This window comes from Elephantulus edwardii, unplaced genomic scaffold, assembly GCF_000299155.1.
Source record: "Elephantulus edwardii isolate Elephantulus edwardi_28Jun2011 unplaced genomic scaffold, EleEdw1.0 scaffold00155, whole genome shotgun sequence".
NCBI classification, from domain to species: domain Eukaryota; kingdom Metazoa; phylum Chordata; class Mammalia; order Macroscelidea; family Macroscelididae; genus Elephantulus; species Elephantulus edwardii.
Window position 1 is genome coordinate 3,232,710 of NW_006399905.1, and position 15,016 is coordinate 3,247,725.

The 15,016-nt window shown below is 37.9% G+C and overlaps 1 protein-coding gene across 1 annotated transcript in view; it reads left to right on the forward strand.

The window, feature by feature from the left end:
* CHST9 (carbohydrate (N-acetylgalactosamine 4-0) sulfotransferase 9) overlaps positions 1–15,016 on the forward strand; it is a 365,249-nt gene that overhangs the window by 182,187 nt on the left and 168,046 nt on the right. Inside the window, exon 3 of the mRNA XM_006895030.1 lies at positions 6,548–6,589. Within this exon, the coding sequence (XP_006895092.1) occupies positions 6,548–6,589 (42 nt within the window). The remainder of the gene's footprint in view (positions 1–6,547; positions 6,590–15,016) is intronic.

Here is a 15,016-nt window from a genome sequence, read left to right on the forward strand (position 1 = left end):
TGTGTATGTGTGTAACTTCGCCTCTCTTACTTTGGACATATTTTCAGGAGGAACCAATTCTTGGAGAGAGACATCATTCTAGAAAAGGTAGAGGGTCAGCGAAAGAGAGGAAGACTCTCAACAAGTGGACTAATACACTCAATACTACACTTGACCTGAGCATGGCAGAGATCATAAGGATGGCGCATGAATGGGCAAGGCTCAGATCTGTTGTGCATAGGGACGTTATGAGTCATAGTGTACTGGACGGCACTTGATAAAAACACCTGTATGTGTGTGTATGTGTATGTTTAAATATCTTGAGAGAAAAAAATCAACCACATTTTATGTTTTGAATAACCAATTTTCCACACCAGTTTAATTTCATTCTATAATATGCTATTTAAACAATACACATATGCTGGAGAAAATCAATTTTGCATACAGGAAAATTTTTAATTCTGAATAATATTTTTATCACTAAGCCATGAAAATGTGACCTTAATCATGATACTGTTACATGGATGAAGCAAGTTCATAGAAGTTTACAAACCATAAATTGTGTCATGGATTACATAGCAAATTTTCACCCGTTAAGGATCAACTGTATTGTAGGACCTGGAGCTACGATGGTATACTAGGGAGAGGGTGATGCTGTCTGTAGGATGTTGCTCTCTAACCCAAAGGTCATACCTCTCTAGTTCAAATCCACTAGTGGCTCCAAAACAGAAAAGTCAGCGTCTTTTCCCATGTGATGTACTGCCATGTCAACCACAGGTTAACTTTAACCAGATGTCAGAGAGGTGTTTTCCAATAAAACTTACTGATGAACTACTCAAATAACTTTTCTCTTTATAGGAAAAAAATGCGGAAATTACTACATTAAGTAAAGCTTGTATCTTATACCTGTGCATGCATGTGTAATATAAATCAACATAAAAGACAGGATAACGTTTAATTGACAAATGTATACTATAACACTAAAGAAATTCAGTAAAATACAAATAGGGTAGCAGCTTTCCCTGAAAAGGGCAAGCATGCATGCACTTTCGTCTTGATTAGAGTTAGAAAAGCAGTGTTGTAAGATTGATACTGATAAGTCATGTAAATAAAACAGGAAATCAAAACAGAGAACCAATAATACTATTACTTAAGCCTTCCCAGCTTTAGGTATTTATTTTCAAAAATTTTAATCAGCTTACTTTGAATGAAACAGATAGGGGGGAAAAAACAAGACAACTTGAGGAAAGCAAAATATTTTGTTTGAACTCAAGCCTACCAACAATTGTGAACATGACACAAGACTGCCCAGTGTTTTGTTCTGTTATCTGTGAGTCCAAGTCAACTCTACAGCAACTAACAACAATAAAATTATATTGTAAAGTGATTTCCAATAAAACTCTCAAGTCATTATTTCTGGTTTTTCTTTTGGCTATACACTCTAACATCTTGGCTTCTTATGTCCTTAGTTCGTCTGTGAGGTTTGGGAGCACTGTATTGGAGAGACATTGAAGAGATATATAGGAGAGAATGAAACAGTCAAAAGTTGTACTTTCAGAGATATTGTAGGTGCTAATACTGGACTGAGTCTCTCTGATTTAATTTAATTAATGGGTTTGTTAGTTCTTCAATAAATTCCATAGATTTGCATAATATTTTGGTTGTTTAAAACCCCTTTGTTATTTTATAGCCTATAATGTTGTTGTTGTTGTTTTGTTGTTGCTGTTGTTGATTGCCTTCAAGTCGAGCATGACTCATAGCGACCTTATGAACTAAAGGCCTGAAGCCCCTCTGCAACCATCAACATTTATCAAAGTTCATAGAGTTTCCAGAGGCATGTTGTTTAGGAAGTGGATGCCAATCCTGCTTCCAAACCTGTCATAGAATGTTATTGGTTGTGTCACCTGTAGTGCATAGCGACCCTATGTACAGCTGCTCTGAACTCTTCCCTGTCCTGATCCAGTCTCATCAATTCCAACTCACCAGCCCCCAACCTTGAGTCTATCTCCCATGACTTTAAAAACCAAATCAGGAATACGTTTGAGGCCTTGAACACTAATGAGCAGTCCAGATAAGCTGTGGGAAAGATAATAAGAGTATCTTTCATGAAAAATATCAAAAAGTCATTACTAAGAAGGAAGAAGAAGAAATGACAAAAATGGATGTCAGAAGAGACTTTGACTAGACTCTGCACCAGAGTGCCAAGAAGCCAAAGCAAAGAGAAGAAATCAAGAAGTTAAGGAGCTGAATAGAGGATTTCAAAGGGCTGCTAGGGAAGACAAGGCACATATTATAATGAAATGTGCAAGGAGCTGGAGTCAGAAAATCAAAAGGGCCAAATTTGCTCAACATTTCTTAAGCTGACAGAACTAAAGAATAAATTCAAGCCACAAGTTGCAATGCTTAAGGATGCTATGGGCAGAATATTGAATGATTCAAAAAGCATTAAAAGCAGATGGAGGGAGTATACAGTCATTGTACCAAAAAGAATTGGCTGACACAGAAGAATTTCAAGAAAGAGCATTTGAGGAAGAGACAATGATGATGAAGGAGGAAGTTCAGGCTGCTCTAAAGGACTTGGCAAAAAATAAAGCCCCAGGAATTGCTAGCCTATAAGGGTGTTTCCCAGTTCTTTCAGAGCAGCTTCTTTACCACAGGCTCCTGCTCGTACACTTTTTCATTAAATTCTTCTGTATCCACCAATTCCTTTTGGTTCAATGACTCTGTATACTCTTTCCATCTTCTTTTAATGCTTCCTGGATCATCTAATTTCTGCCCAAAACATCCTTTAGTATTGCAACTAAAAGCTTGAATTTATTCTTCAGCTCCTTCAGCTTAAGAAATATTGAACAAGTTCAGCCCCTTTGATTTTCTGACTCCAGCTTTCTGCACATTTCATTGTAATACTTTCTCTTCCTGCACTGCCCTTCGAAATCTGCTCAGCTCCTTAACTTCTTCATTTATTCCCTTAGCTTTGGCTTCTCAGCACTCTAGTGCAATATTCCGAGTCTCTTTTGACATCTATCTTGATCTTTACTTCCTCCTCTGTCTTTGTAATGACCCCCTGCATTCTTCCTGGGTGATGTTCTTGATATCCTCCCACAACTAATCTGATCTTCGCTTATTAGTGTTCAAGAGATTGTTCTTGAGATGGTTTTGAAAATCAGGTGGGATAGACTCAAGGTCATATTTTGGTTCCCGTGGATTTAATTTAGTTTTCCTTAGCTTCAGCTTGAACTTGCATATGAGTAAATGGTGATCCGTTCCACCTGACCTAGTTTTCACAGCTGGTATTGAGCTTCTCCAGTGATTCTTTCCACAAATGTAATCTATCAAGTCTGCACATACCATCAGGTGAAATTCATGTGGATAGCCTGCATTTATGTTTCTTATAAAAAGTATTTGCAATTAATAAATCATTGTGCAAAATTCTTTCATTCTATCTCCAGCTTCATTTCTGTCACCAAGTCTGTTTTCCAACTACTGATCCTTCTCCTCTGTTCCCAACTTTTGTATTCCAGTCAGTCACCCATTATTATTATTATTATTATTATTATTATTATTATTATTATTATTACATCTTTGATCAATCTCTGACTGCAGAAGTTGATAGAAATATTTTCTCTTCTTTGGCTCTGGTTGTTGGTGCATACATTTGAATGATAGTGGTAATCACTGGACTTCTTTGTATATGTATGGATATTATCCTGTCACAATATTGTATTTCAAGATGAATCTAGAAATGACTTTTTAACTATGAAAGCAACCCAATTTTTTTCACCTTTTAATTTCTGGTATAGTAGATCATAGGATCATCTGACTGAAAAAAACAAAACAACAACAACAAAAAAAAACCACCAAAAAAACAAAAAACACAAGACCCTAGGAATTGATGGCATGCCAACTGACATATTTCAACAAACAGACACTGACCTGGATGTGCTCACCAAGTTGTGCCAAGAAATCTGGAGGACAACCCGCCTGGCCAACTGACTGGAAAAGATCTATACTTGTTCCCATTCCAAAGAAAGTTGACCCAACAAAGTGTGGAAAATATGATACAGTATCATTAATATCACATGTAAGCAAAATTCTGCTGAAGATTACCCAACAATGACTGGAACATCACATCAACAGAGAACTTCCAGAAGTGCAGGCTAAGTTTAGAAGAGGCTGTGGTACTAGGTATATTGTAGCTAATGTTAGATGGATCTTGGTTGAATGTAGAGAGTACCAGAGGAATGTCTATATCAGTGTTTCTTTGACTATGCAAAGGCATTTGACTATGTGGATCACAACACACTCTGGCTGACTCTGAAAAGAATGGGAATCAAAGAACACTTGATCATGCATATGTGAAACATATACTTGGACTAGGAGGCAGTCATCAGACGAAAGCAAGAAAACTGCATTGTTCAAAATTGGGTAGGATGTATGCCAGGGTTGTGTCCTATCTCCATATCTTTTCAATCTTTATGCAAAACAGATTATTGGGGAGCCTGGGCTCTAGGAGGAAAAATGTGACATCAGGATTGGAGGTAGACTCATCAACAATCTGTGTTAAGCAGATGACACAACCCTGCTTACTGAAACTGAGGAGGACTTAAGCACTTGCTGCAGAAGGTCAAAGATTGCAGTCTTCAATATGGATTGAAGCTCTACGTCAAGAAAACAAAGATTCTTGCCTCCGGGCTGAGTAGCAGCATCATGAAAGACAGCAAAAAGATTGAGATTGTTAACAGCTTTAATTTTCTTGGCTCCACAATCAACACTCTTGGTATCAGGAGCCAGGAAATTAAAAGAGGAATTTCACTGGAAAAGTCAGCTGTAAGAGACGTCTCTGAAGTACTGAAAAGCAACAGTGTCAGTTGGAGACTAAGATGTGCCTGATCCAGGTCATAATTTTTGCAGTTACTTGCTATGAATCAGAAAGGTAGACAGTGAGTAGGATGATAGAAGGAGAATTGATGCCTTTGAGCTGTGGTGCTGGAGAAGAGTGTTGAATATCCCATGGACTGCTAGGAGAGGGTGAAACCAGGCTGCTCCTTGGAGGCAAGGATTCTGAAGCTTCATCTGACAAACTTAGAACATCTTGGAAGAAGGGACTGGTCCTTGGAGAGGGATATTATGCTTGAGAGAGTAGAGGGACAGCGCAAGATGGAAGACCCCCAATGAGATGGATTGATTCAGTAACTGGGGTAAAGGGGGTAGTTGTGTCAGAGACAATAGATTTGCACAGGATAGATCAGGGTTTAGGGCTGTTGTACATAGGATCGCTCTAAGTCGCAAGCAACTCTACAACACATAACAACAATAGTGTCTGCCTTTTAACCCCATTGCAATAACTTTGCTGAAATATTAACATGTTACTAAAACTTTCTTAAACACACACGTAGATAGATTAGATGACAGATTAGATGATGATAGATATATAGATAGATAGATAGATCTAGATAGATACATAGATACCTAGATACATAGATACATACATAGATAGGTAGATACATATACAGACAGATAGCATATATGCAGCACATGGCCAGGAGGGACCAGTCCTTGGAGATGGACATCACGTTTGGAAGTTTGGAGGGGTAGCGCAGGAGAGGAAGGCTGTGGCTGAGATCTGAGATTAATTGACATGGGACAATTGGATTAGGTGTGTCAGAGAGTCAGTGAGACTGACTCAGGATAAGGCAGGGTTCAGGGCTGCTGTACATAGGGTTGCTATGAGTCGCAGGCATCTTGATGGCACATAACAACAACATGTGCAGCACCTAACAATAGCATATATTACAAACAATAATGTTATATAGTGTAAATTACATGGCTATTGGATTGATTCCAAGGCTGTAGAACACTACAGGAAGACACTGCCTTCTCTTCCTCCCAGAGTGCTGACAGGATCAAACTTACAAATATTTTGGTTAACAGCTTAACACGTTACATACTATTCCACTAAATCTCCTTATTAGATAGTACTTATTTTTGCTAAATCCATCCAGTCAGTGTTGACTGACAGCAACCCTACATATAAAACATCCAAGCTTTCTTCAATCCTCTGCATCCCCACAGTCTTAAACCCACTGTTGCAGTCTCTGTGTCACTCTGTCTCCCTGAGAGTCTTCCTTTGCTTCTCTAGTCATCTGCTGTTCCAGACATGATCTTTTTTTCCAGGGACAGGTATCTCCTGGCCACGTGCCCCAAGTATGTGATACTGAGCTTCAAAATCCCAGACTCCAAGGAGAGACTTGGTTTCACCTTCTCCAAGACCGATCCATTATGTTTTCTTGGAGGTCCATGGTATGTTTAAGACTTTCCTCCAGCACCGTAATTCAAAGGCATCGATTCTTGTGTCATCCTTAAGTTCCTAATGAGTGATGCCCAGTTATCCCCTCTTCATTAGCCCAGAAACAAAGGAAAGTATATTTTATTTCCTGGTATCCTCTAATTTTCATTAAATACTTTGCTAGATACAAAAGTCAGAGACCTTGGGACTTTCATTAGAAAGTTTTTTTAAAAAACTCCAGAGGTAAATATAATAAACACATTTCATTTTCTTCTTTTCTAGAATGGGGGCCAGTAAATTCTTTGCAGCCTGAACCCATAATCAGTGAGTAAATTCTATATATCATAGTGATTAAAGATAAGCAAAGCAACTACTAGAATATCTGAAAACATCATAGTGTCACTTTTAAACATTTCTTCATAAGATAAAAAGTGCCATTAGAAGGCACCACAGTATACACGCACTGTTTGTGTGTGTAAAGTTTTGAGATCTGGGTGGAAGCAAGCAAACTATGATCTTTGCCCTCAAGAAATTTACAAAGGAAACTAAATCCTTTGAAGTTATTTCATATCTATCTAGCTTAGTGAATAATTTATGTTCTCTTATTTGGAAAAAAATTCACTTTTTCCATTTTTATTTTTGAAGTACTTAACACTTCCTTCAAACATTGGAGAGAATTCTTTATTTTTCCAACATTTTCTTAACTAAATGCAGAGAATCATAAGATATTGCAGTATTGCACAATTTTTACCTCTCTCTCAGCTGAAATCTACCTTTAAGTTGTCTGCAAGGAATATATTTGCTAAACTTCATCTGTAGCGAACACTATATAACCAATATAAAAAAGTACATTATTTTCATAGAATTGACATATACAGTAGTCTTTAGGCAAAAAGATTCAGCTATAAAATAAAGATCTGCGTCATTAAGTAATGTCTCCTTAGACAGATTTTATTGGCAGATTATTGTATTGAAAGCAATAAAACTGAAGTACTTTCACTAAATCCTGACTTTGAGAATTCAATCTGACTTCTCTCTCCACTGCCTTATCTTCAAAACTTTTATCTCAATTTAGCATGGTTGATACTTATTAATAGAAGTAATTGTTTCCTCTTATTAATGAAATTTGCATAGCTAAATTTTAGTTTAGAAGTTTATTTGTAACATCTGTCACCTGGATGATTGTAGTGTATTTACTTCTATAAGCAAAATGATCTATCATTTCCTTTACATATATTTTTCATGATTTCACAGACCAGGTGTTTTTTATGGGTTTATTTTTGTGTTTTTAATTTCATTTAAAACTCAGTATCATCCCAAAGCTGGCAAGACTAATTCTAGGATTCTAGGACAGATTTGAGATAAGAAAAAGAATTATCTCAAATCAGATCATTCTGTCCTCATCCTGGAGTATGTTGAAAAGCTAGAGTAGTCCTAAGATGTAAATTAGGTATTTCCCCCCCCCACCCCATTCATTTATTTACCCAGCAAGCGTTTAGCTAGAGGCCATACTTATTGCTCCGCTAGATAAAAGATATTTTTTAAAAAAATTCTCGTCTTCATTGTACTGGCAGCCCATCAACTGAGACAGAGATGAGGACAAATCATTTTCTCATGTGTTAACTGATGTGAGCTCTTTATAAGCAAAGTGCTTTGGAAGCCATTAAATCTGACTTGAAGAGTCTGGAAAGATTTCATAGTAGGTTATTTGTATTTCACCTCTTGCTACTATGGCTTCTGCCCTAGCCTTGATCCAAATTCCTCTTCCTCTTGTGTTTTAGTTCTGCCCTTGGTTGCTGTGAAATATAGGGAATTTTGCTGCTCATACAGAGGCGTCACTGGTGTTTGAACCTACCATTGTCTCTGTGGGAGAAAGATGATCATTGTCCTCTCATGCTATTCACAGTATCAGAAAACTCCTGGAGGATCAGCTATGAGTCAGTTATGACTCAGGTGTTATGGGTTTGAGTTTTAGTACAAAGAACAGTTAAAATAATTCCACATATTCTGAAATAGAAAAGTAGAATTTGAGGAACGCAGAGCAAGATGACTGAGTATGTGGATACTTCTAGCAAGTAGCCCACAGAACAAAGAATTAAAACAAGCACCACATCCTTACGGAATTATTGAAAACCAATAGAGTGTGCCATAAGTCAGTATGTTTCTCCTTAGAAACCTAGAGGCCAGAAGACAATAGGGAGACATATAAAATACTGAAGGAAAACAAGTGTCAGTCAAATTATTTGCCTAGCAAAGCTGTCATTCAAAGATTTGAAGGAAATAGAGATATTCACAAGCAAACAAAAGCTCTGCGAATTTGCCATTGCCTGAGTAGCTTTGCAGGTATTTACCAAGGGAGTACTCCAAATGGAAACGCAAGAGCATTAAATAAAACTTTGCATCTTTACAGGGGAAATAACTAAGCAAGTAATATAACAAAGGAAAATGAGCTCTCAAAAAGGAAACACAACACACAGGCTGTAATAAGGATCAAGCTAATGGTATTTTTAAAAGATATAATAAATTTAAATCCTTAATAATTAAGTCTTGAAAACAATTGAGCATCAAAATTGTATGAAATAAATACAAAATAAACTTGTTGTATTCTTGTGTCAGTGGAGATGCATCAACAAAAATGGGAAGGAGGAACACCTTAGGAATGGATTTATTATATTAAGGTTGTATTACTGTTTCATTGCTAACGAGAAATGCAGATCAAAACTATCATGTGATACCATCTGACCCTAGCTAAAATGATAAAACACAAGAAAATAGGTGGTAAGTATTGTTGAGGATAGGGAGACAGGAATCCTTACCTATTGCTAATGTGGTTATAAAATGGTACAACTATGACAAATTGTAGACTACCTTCTCAAAACTAGATAGATCCTGTGATTGGGCAATCCGATTTCTAGGTATACCAGCAGCCAGAAAATTAAAAGACATATTACAGTGGGAAAGTCTGCTGTCAAAGACCTCTCCAAAGTACTGAAGAGCAATTATGTCAGTCTAGAGACTAAGATGCACCTGATAAAGTCCATGATCTTTTCAATTACTTGTTATGCATCAGAGAGCTGGACAATGACTAGGGATGAAAGAAGGAGAATTGATGCCTTTGAGCTTTGGTGCTGGAGAAGAGTGTTGAATATACCATGGACTTCTAGGAGAACAAACAGGTTTGTCCTGAAGGGGTTGAAGCCAGGCTGCTCCTTGGAGGCCAAGAATTTGGAAGCAAAAAAAAATAAAAAAAAAGAAGCAAAAAAAAAAAATAATTTGGAAGCTTTCATTGACATACTTTGGACATGTTGCAAGGTGGGATCAATCCTTGGAGAGGGACGTCATGATAGGGAGAGTGGAGGGAGAGCTCAGGAGAGGAAGACCCTCAGTGAGATGAATTGATTCAGTTATGGGGGTAATGAGGATAGGCGTGTCGGAGACAATAGAAATGGCAAGGGATAGAGCAGGATTTAGGATGGCACATAACAACAACGACCCTTAAAACAATAAAATTCCAACAACAGCAAACAACAAAATGTCATTGCTGTTAAGTTTAGCCCAAACAATAGCAACCATATTGTAGTACATCCATAGAATAAATTATCAAATAAATAAATAATAAATAAATATCAAATAAATAAACAAATAAATCCATAAATAACAATGATGTTTGTTGTTGTTATTAAGTGCCATCGAGTTGCAGGCGACTCATAGTGACCCTATGAAAGAGAGTCCTTAACACTTGTGAACAATGATGAGACATAAAATAAAAATAGCCTGCATGGTCCTGGAGGAAATACTACTAAGTGAAATAAATCAAGTACTAAGGAGAAATATTGTACAATCTCTATTTTGTAAGATGTGGCACCAGAATTGGAGACAGACTCACCAATAACATGCTTTATACAGATGACACACTTTCCATGCTGAAAGTAAAGAAGAAGGTGAAGAACTTAGTGAAGACCAAACTATAGCCTTTAGTGTGAATTACACTTTATCATAAAGAAAACAATTATCTTCACAACTGGCCCAATAAACAATATTATGATAAATGGAGAAAACATTGATACTGTCAAGAAATTCATGTTTCTTGGATCTATAATAAACACTGATAACCACAAGCCAACACATCAAAAGGTGTATTGCTTTTGGCAGTTTTGCTGTTAAGGATTCCTTTAAAGTGTTAACGATCAATGATGTCAGTTTAAAGATGAAGGCATGCCTAATCCAAACCATAGTCTTTTCAGTTGCTTCACATGTATGTGAAAATTGGACAGTGAAAAAATTGATGCCTTTGATTTGAGATGTTGGAGAATACTGAATTTACCATGGATTGCTCTCAATCAGATACCTTCTCTATGCAATGATTAACTGTTTATTTTGTGCTGAAATAATTAGTGTATTAAGGAGAGAGGATTAGCATGGGATACAAATCCCACCCTACGTAAGTTTACAATCTCATCGGACCTCTGCGCGAGGTGCTTCTTTTCCTTTGGAAAAGCTCCCTTACCTGGGAAATAGCTTCCAGCTGCTCACTCATCTCTGTATCACCAACCTATATCATCTGTAGTCACCGTCTAGCTGTGCCACAACTGACAGTCCCCAGGATCCTCACCCATCGCTCACATGTTTCTCCAAAACCAGCCCACATAAGTATGTTCACATGAGTCATGACTCTGAACCCAGGGATCATAAAGGAATTGGGGAACTGAGCCACAGATGTTCATGTTAAAAAGTATGGACACATACAGGTGATTAAGCATTTGGAAGTATGTTGACCTGAGACGTCTCATAAATAGTCTGCTATTAATCTTAGCTATTGTACATAGGATTTTCGAGTACTGAAGAGCAACAACATCAGGCTGGAGATTAAGGTGCACCTGATTCAATCTGTAGTCTTCACAATTGTGTGCTATGCATCAGAGAGCTGAACAGTGACTAGGGATGATAGAAAGAGAATTGATGCCTTTGAGCTGTAGTGCTTGAGAAGAGTGTTGAATATACCATGGACTGCTAGGAGAACAAACAGATTTGTCCTGCAGAGGATGAAGCCGGCCTGCTTCTTGGAGTCAAGGATTCTGAAGCTTCATCTGACATACTTTGGGCATGTTGCAAAGGAGGGACCAGTCCTTGAAGAGGGACATCATGTTTGGGAGAGTGGAGGGCCAGCGCAGGAGAGGAAGACCACCCCCCCCCATGAGATGGATCGATTCAGTGATTATGGTGGTGGGAGTAGGTGTGTCAGAGACAGTAAGATTGACACAGGATAGAGCAGGATTTAGCACTCTTCTACATAGAGTCACTATGAGTTGCAAGCGACTCGATGGCACATCACAACAACAACAACAACATTAATCTTAGCAGAACAAATTATGAAAACAACTGCCAAAAGACAAAACAAATCTGTTTTGGAAGAAATGAAGTTAAAATTATCCTTCGAAGCATGAATAGTGAGACTTTATCTCACATATTTTGGGCATGTTGTCGGGAGTGAGGGGGTTGTTGAGAGGATGGACTCTTAACTAGTAGCCTTTTGCCAAGTGTCCAAGGCTGTAAGTCTTCATGGGAAGAAACTGCCTGTTTTTCTCTCATGGAGCAGGTGGTAGATTCAAACTGTTGACCTTTCAGTAAGCAAGCTGGCATGCTATGCATTAGGCCTCTTCTAAATCCAGCTTGCATTTCTGCCAGTTCTCTGTTGATGTACTGTTGTAGCCACTTTTTAATAGTTTTATGCAATAATTCACTTGCATGGGATATTAATGATATTGTTTGATAATGTCAGCCTTTGGTCACCTTTTTGGGGGGAACTTGTCACCTTTTGCGGGGGAAAGCTTCTTGGCTCATTCAACCAGTTGACTAGTTAGCTGTCCGCTAAATTAAAGCACAGCCTGATGAGCACGTCCAGGGCTGCATCTGTTTGTTGGAATATTCCAGTTTACATTTCATCAATTCTTGGGGCTTGATTGTCAGTGCCTTCAGTGCTACTTTAATTATGTGAAAATAGAATGATATCCTTGTAGACTTATCTGGTAGCCTAGTGGTAAGAAGTTGTACTGCAATCTCAAAGATGCATGGTTGAAATCCATCAGCTGCTCCAAGTAGAAGGATCGTGTGATTAAACTGCCTCTGATAACTCACGAGAGAGTCAGCTATGAGTCATTGCCAACTCAGTGGCACACAACAACAGACGCATACAAGTATTTAAGACACAAAAATTGATACTCTACAGCACAATCAAATATTTCGCAAGACTGGTTTTCTGAATTTGAATGCTTAGAACCTTACTCAGATTGAAAAACTCAGTCAGCTGGTACAACACAATTCACAAAAGTCATCTATGCACACGTGGTGTGAGTAGTGTCTGAGGTGTTAAAAGCTTGTGAGTGTATTATGGTTATCACAAGAGTCCACAATTAAGGTTGCATAGTGGAATGTACTTGGGGTGGTGGGAGGGGTGTGGGGGATTGTGTACCAAGGAGGGAGTCTTTCTTTTAGTTTTGAAAGAGAGGAGCGAACTGGGGGGGGGAGTGGGGGGAGAGGGCTGGGCGGGTAGAGAAGTGCAGCAATGAATGAATGGAAATCCAAATTCTCTGTAAATGTTCATTAAAATTATTAAAAGCAAAAAAAAAAAAAGAAAAGCAATGCCATAGATTCCAGCAATACATCAGCATGCAAGTCACTGCAGTGCAACAAAGACAGCAGAATGGTGGTGGGAGAATTTCACTGGTATTTATTTACAATTTTCAAAAGTTTGTTATAAATATTAAAGATTTAGGCAACTTAGGGGGAAAAACAAGCTTGTGAGTGGCTATCTAAGACACCCACTAGGGGTCTCTCCCTGCGGAAGTAAAACAGTCAGAAAGTGATAAAAAGCTCAATGAGGAAGCAAATATAAACAAATCCCAGTTTCTTTCACCCTGAGGTCAAACAAAATGGTGCCTAACTATTAACACTGATCACTCAGACCAAGATCACAGTAGATAATGCCTGGTTTACATGGAAGAAAAGTGTGGAGCAGAGTTTCTTTCTTTCTTTTTTTTTTTTTTTAAAGAAAAAAATAAAGCAAAGGACTCACTGAGGCATTCTTCCAATTCAAAACCAAGGTTATTCCCTGATCAACATTTAAAGAAATGGCAGAATGGCATTTGGAATAAAGGGTCTTATCCAGAAGATCAGTGCTCTACTTAAAAAACTTCAGTAAGACCAAAAAGTCAACAAATATTCCAAAGCAAAAATTAGAAGATAAAGAGGACATATTAGAGTGTTAGAAAGGGAACAAATAGCACAATTAGAGAGAATGTGAGGATACATGTAATTAATGGAAGTGAATAATTTGCATAGAAATTGTGAAATGAGAATCTAATTTGCTTTGTAAACTCTCACAAAATTAAAATTTTAAAAACAGATTTTGAGCAAACTTAAAGCAAAACACTGCTCAGTTCACGGCCATTATACCAACTTGCAGATGACCTGTTTCCCACAACATTAGCATCATACAGAGTTCATCTCGACTGCAGTAGGCAGGACTGAGCCACTGCTTCCACCCTTGACAGTACGGACATTGAGAGTTGTTCCGCTGGTCATTATGAAAATATCCAGCATCTTTAGTGAGTCTTTGGGGAACTCCCAGAGAGAACTGCCAAGATCTATCCTTAAAAGTACCTCAGATTACCTCACAGAGAGATTTGAATTGTTAGAGTACATCCTTAATTTGCCAAATGGCAGTAATAAAGAAAATATAGCTGTATCTTGCACATTACTGACTCGTATTTTAATTAATGGAAGACACATTCCTCATTTGGGAATGTAGTTGATTCACTGACTCAGTAATTATTCATTAAAGGTGTACTAAATACAAGATTCTAGCTACCACTAAAGGTCTTTGAAAATGGTGGATATAAGTATGTTGTATGAATATTCTTTGAAATATGAGGAATATTTCTCCTGTTTAACTCTAGGGTCTCCATGGCTTAATGATATTAGAAATGTGAGGAATATTTGTCTTCTGAGGACCCAAATTCACTAAGCTTCCCCAGAGGGTACTGGACATTTTCATAGTGGTCAGAGACATAATTCACAATGTCCACACCTGGAAGTGCATCTTTGCTTGCTGCTACAATAAATTCCGTGTTGTCTAGAACAGATGCTAAAAACATGAGAGAAAGATCATTTATATAATTCAGACAGAATTCTAGCTTTCTGTGCAAACTCAGCTCTAAAGACTCATTGTTGTTGTTGTTGTTGTTGTTGTTGTTATGTGCTGTCATAGCTGACCTTCCAGTGGGTTTTCAAAGGCAGTAAATGGCAGGGAAGGAGATTACTCATCCTTCTTCCTCAAACAGCTAGTGGATTTGAACTGCATGTCTTTGTGATTACAGCACAGCTTCTTACCACTAGGCCACTATTAGTTCCCATCAAGATAGTTCCGACTCAACTTTCTTGTGTGCAATAGAATGAATATTGCCCAGTTCTGTGCCACCTCTCAGGGAGCTCTGGTGGCCCACTGGTAAGGGATCGGGCTGCCAACCAAAAAGCAAATAATCCAAATTCACTAGCTGCTCCCTGGGAGAAGGATGGGAAATCTCTTTGTATATAATAGACAGCTTCTGAAAACCCATGGGAGGATCAGCTACACATTAGTTCCAACTCAACAGCACATAACAACATGAACCTTCAAGATTATTTAACCAGTTGCTATTGAATCTATTACAAATAATTTTGACACAAGTGTGCACTGAAATTGTTTCCTATAGA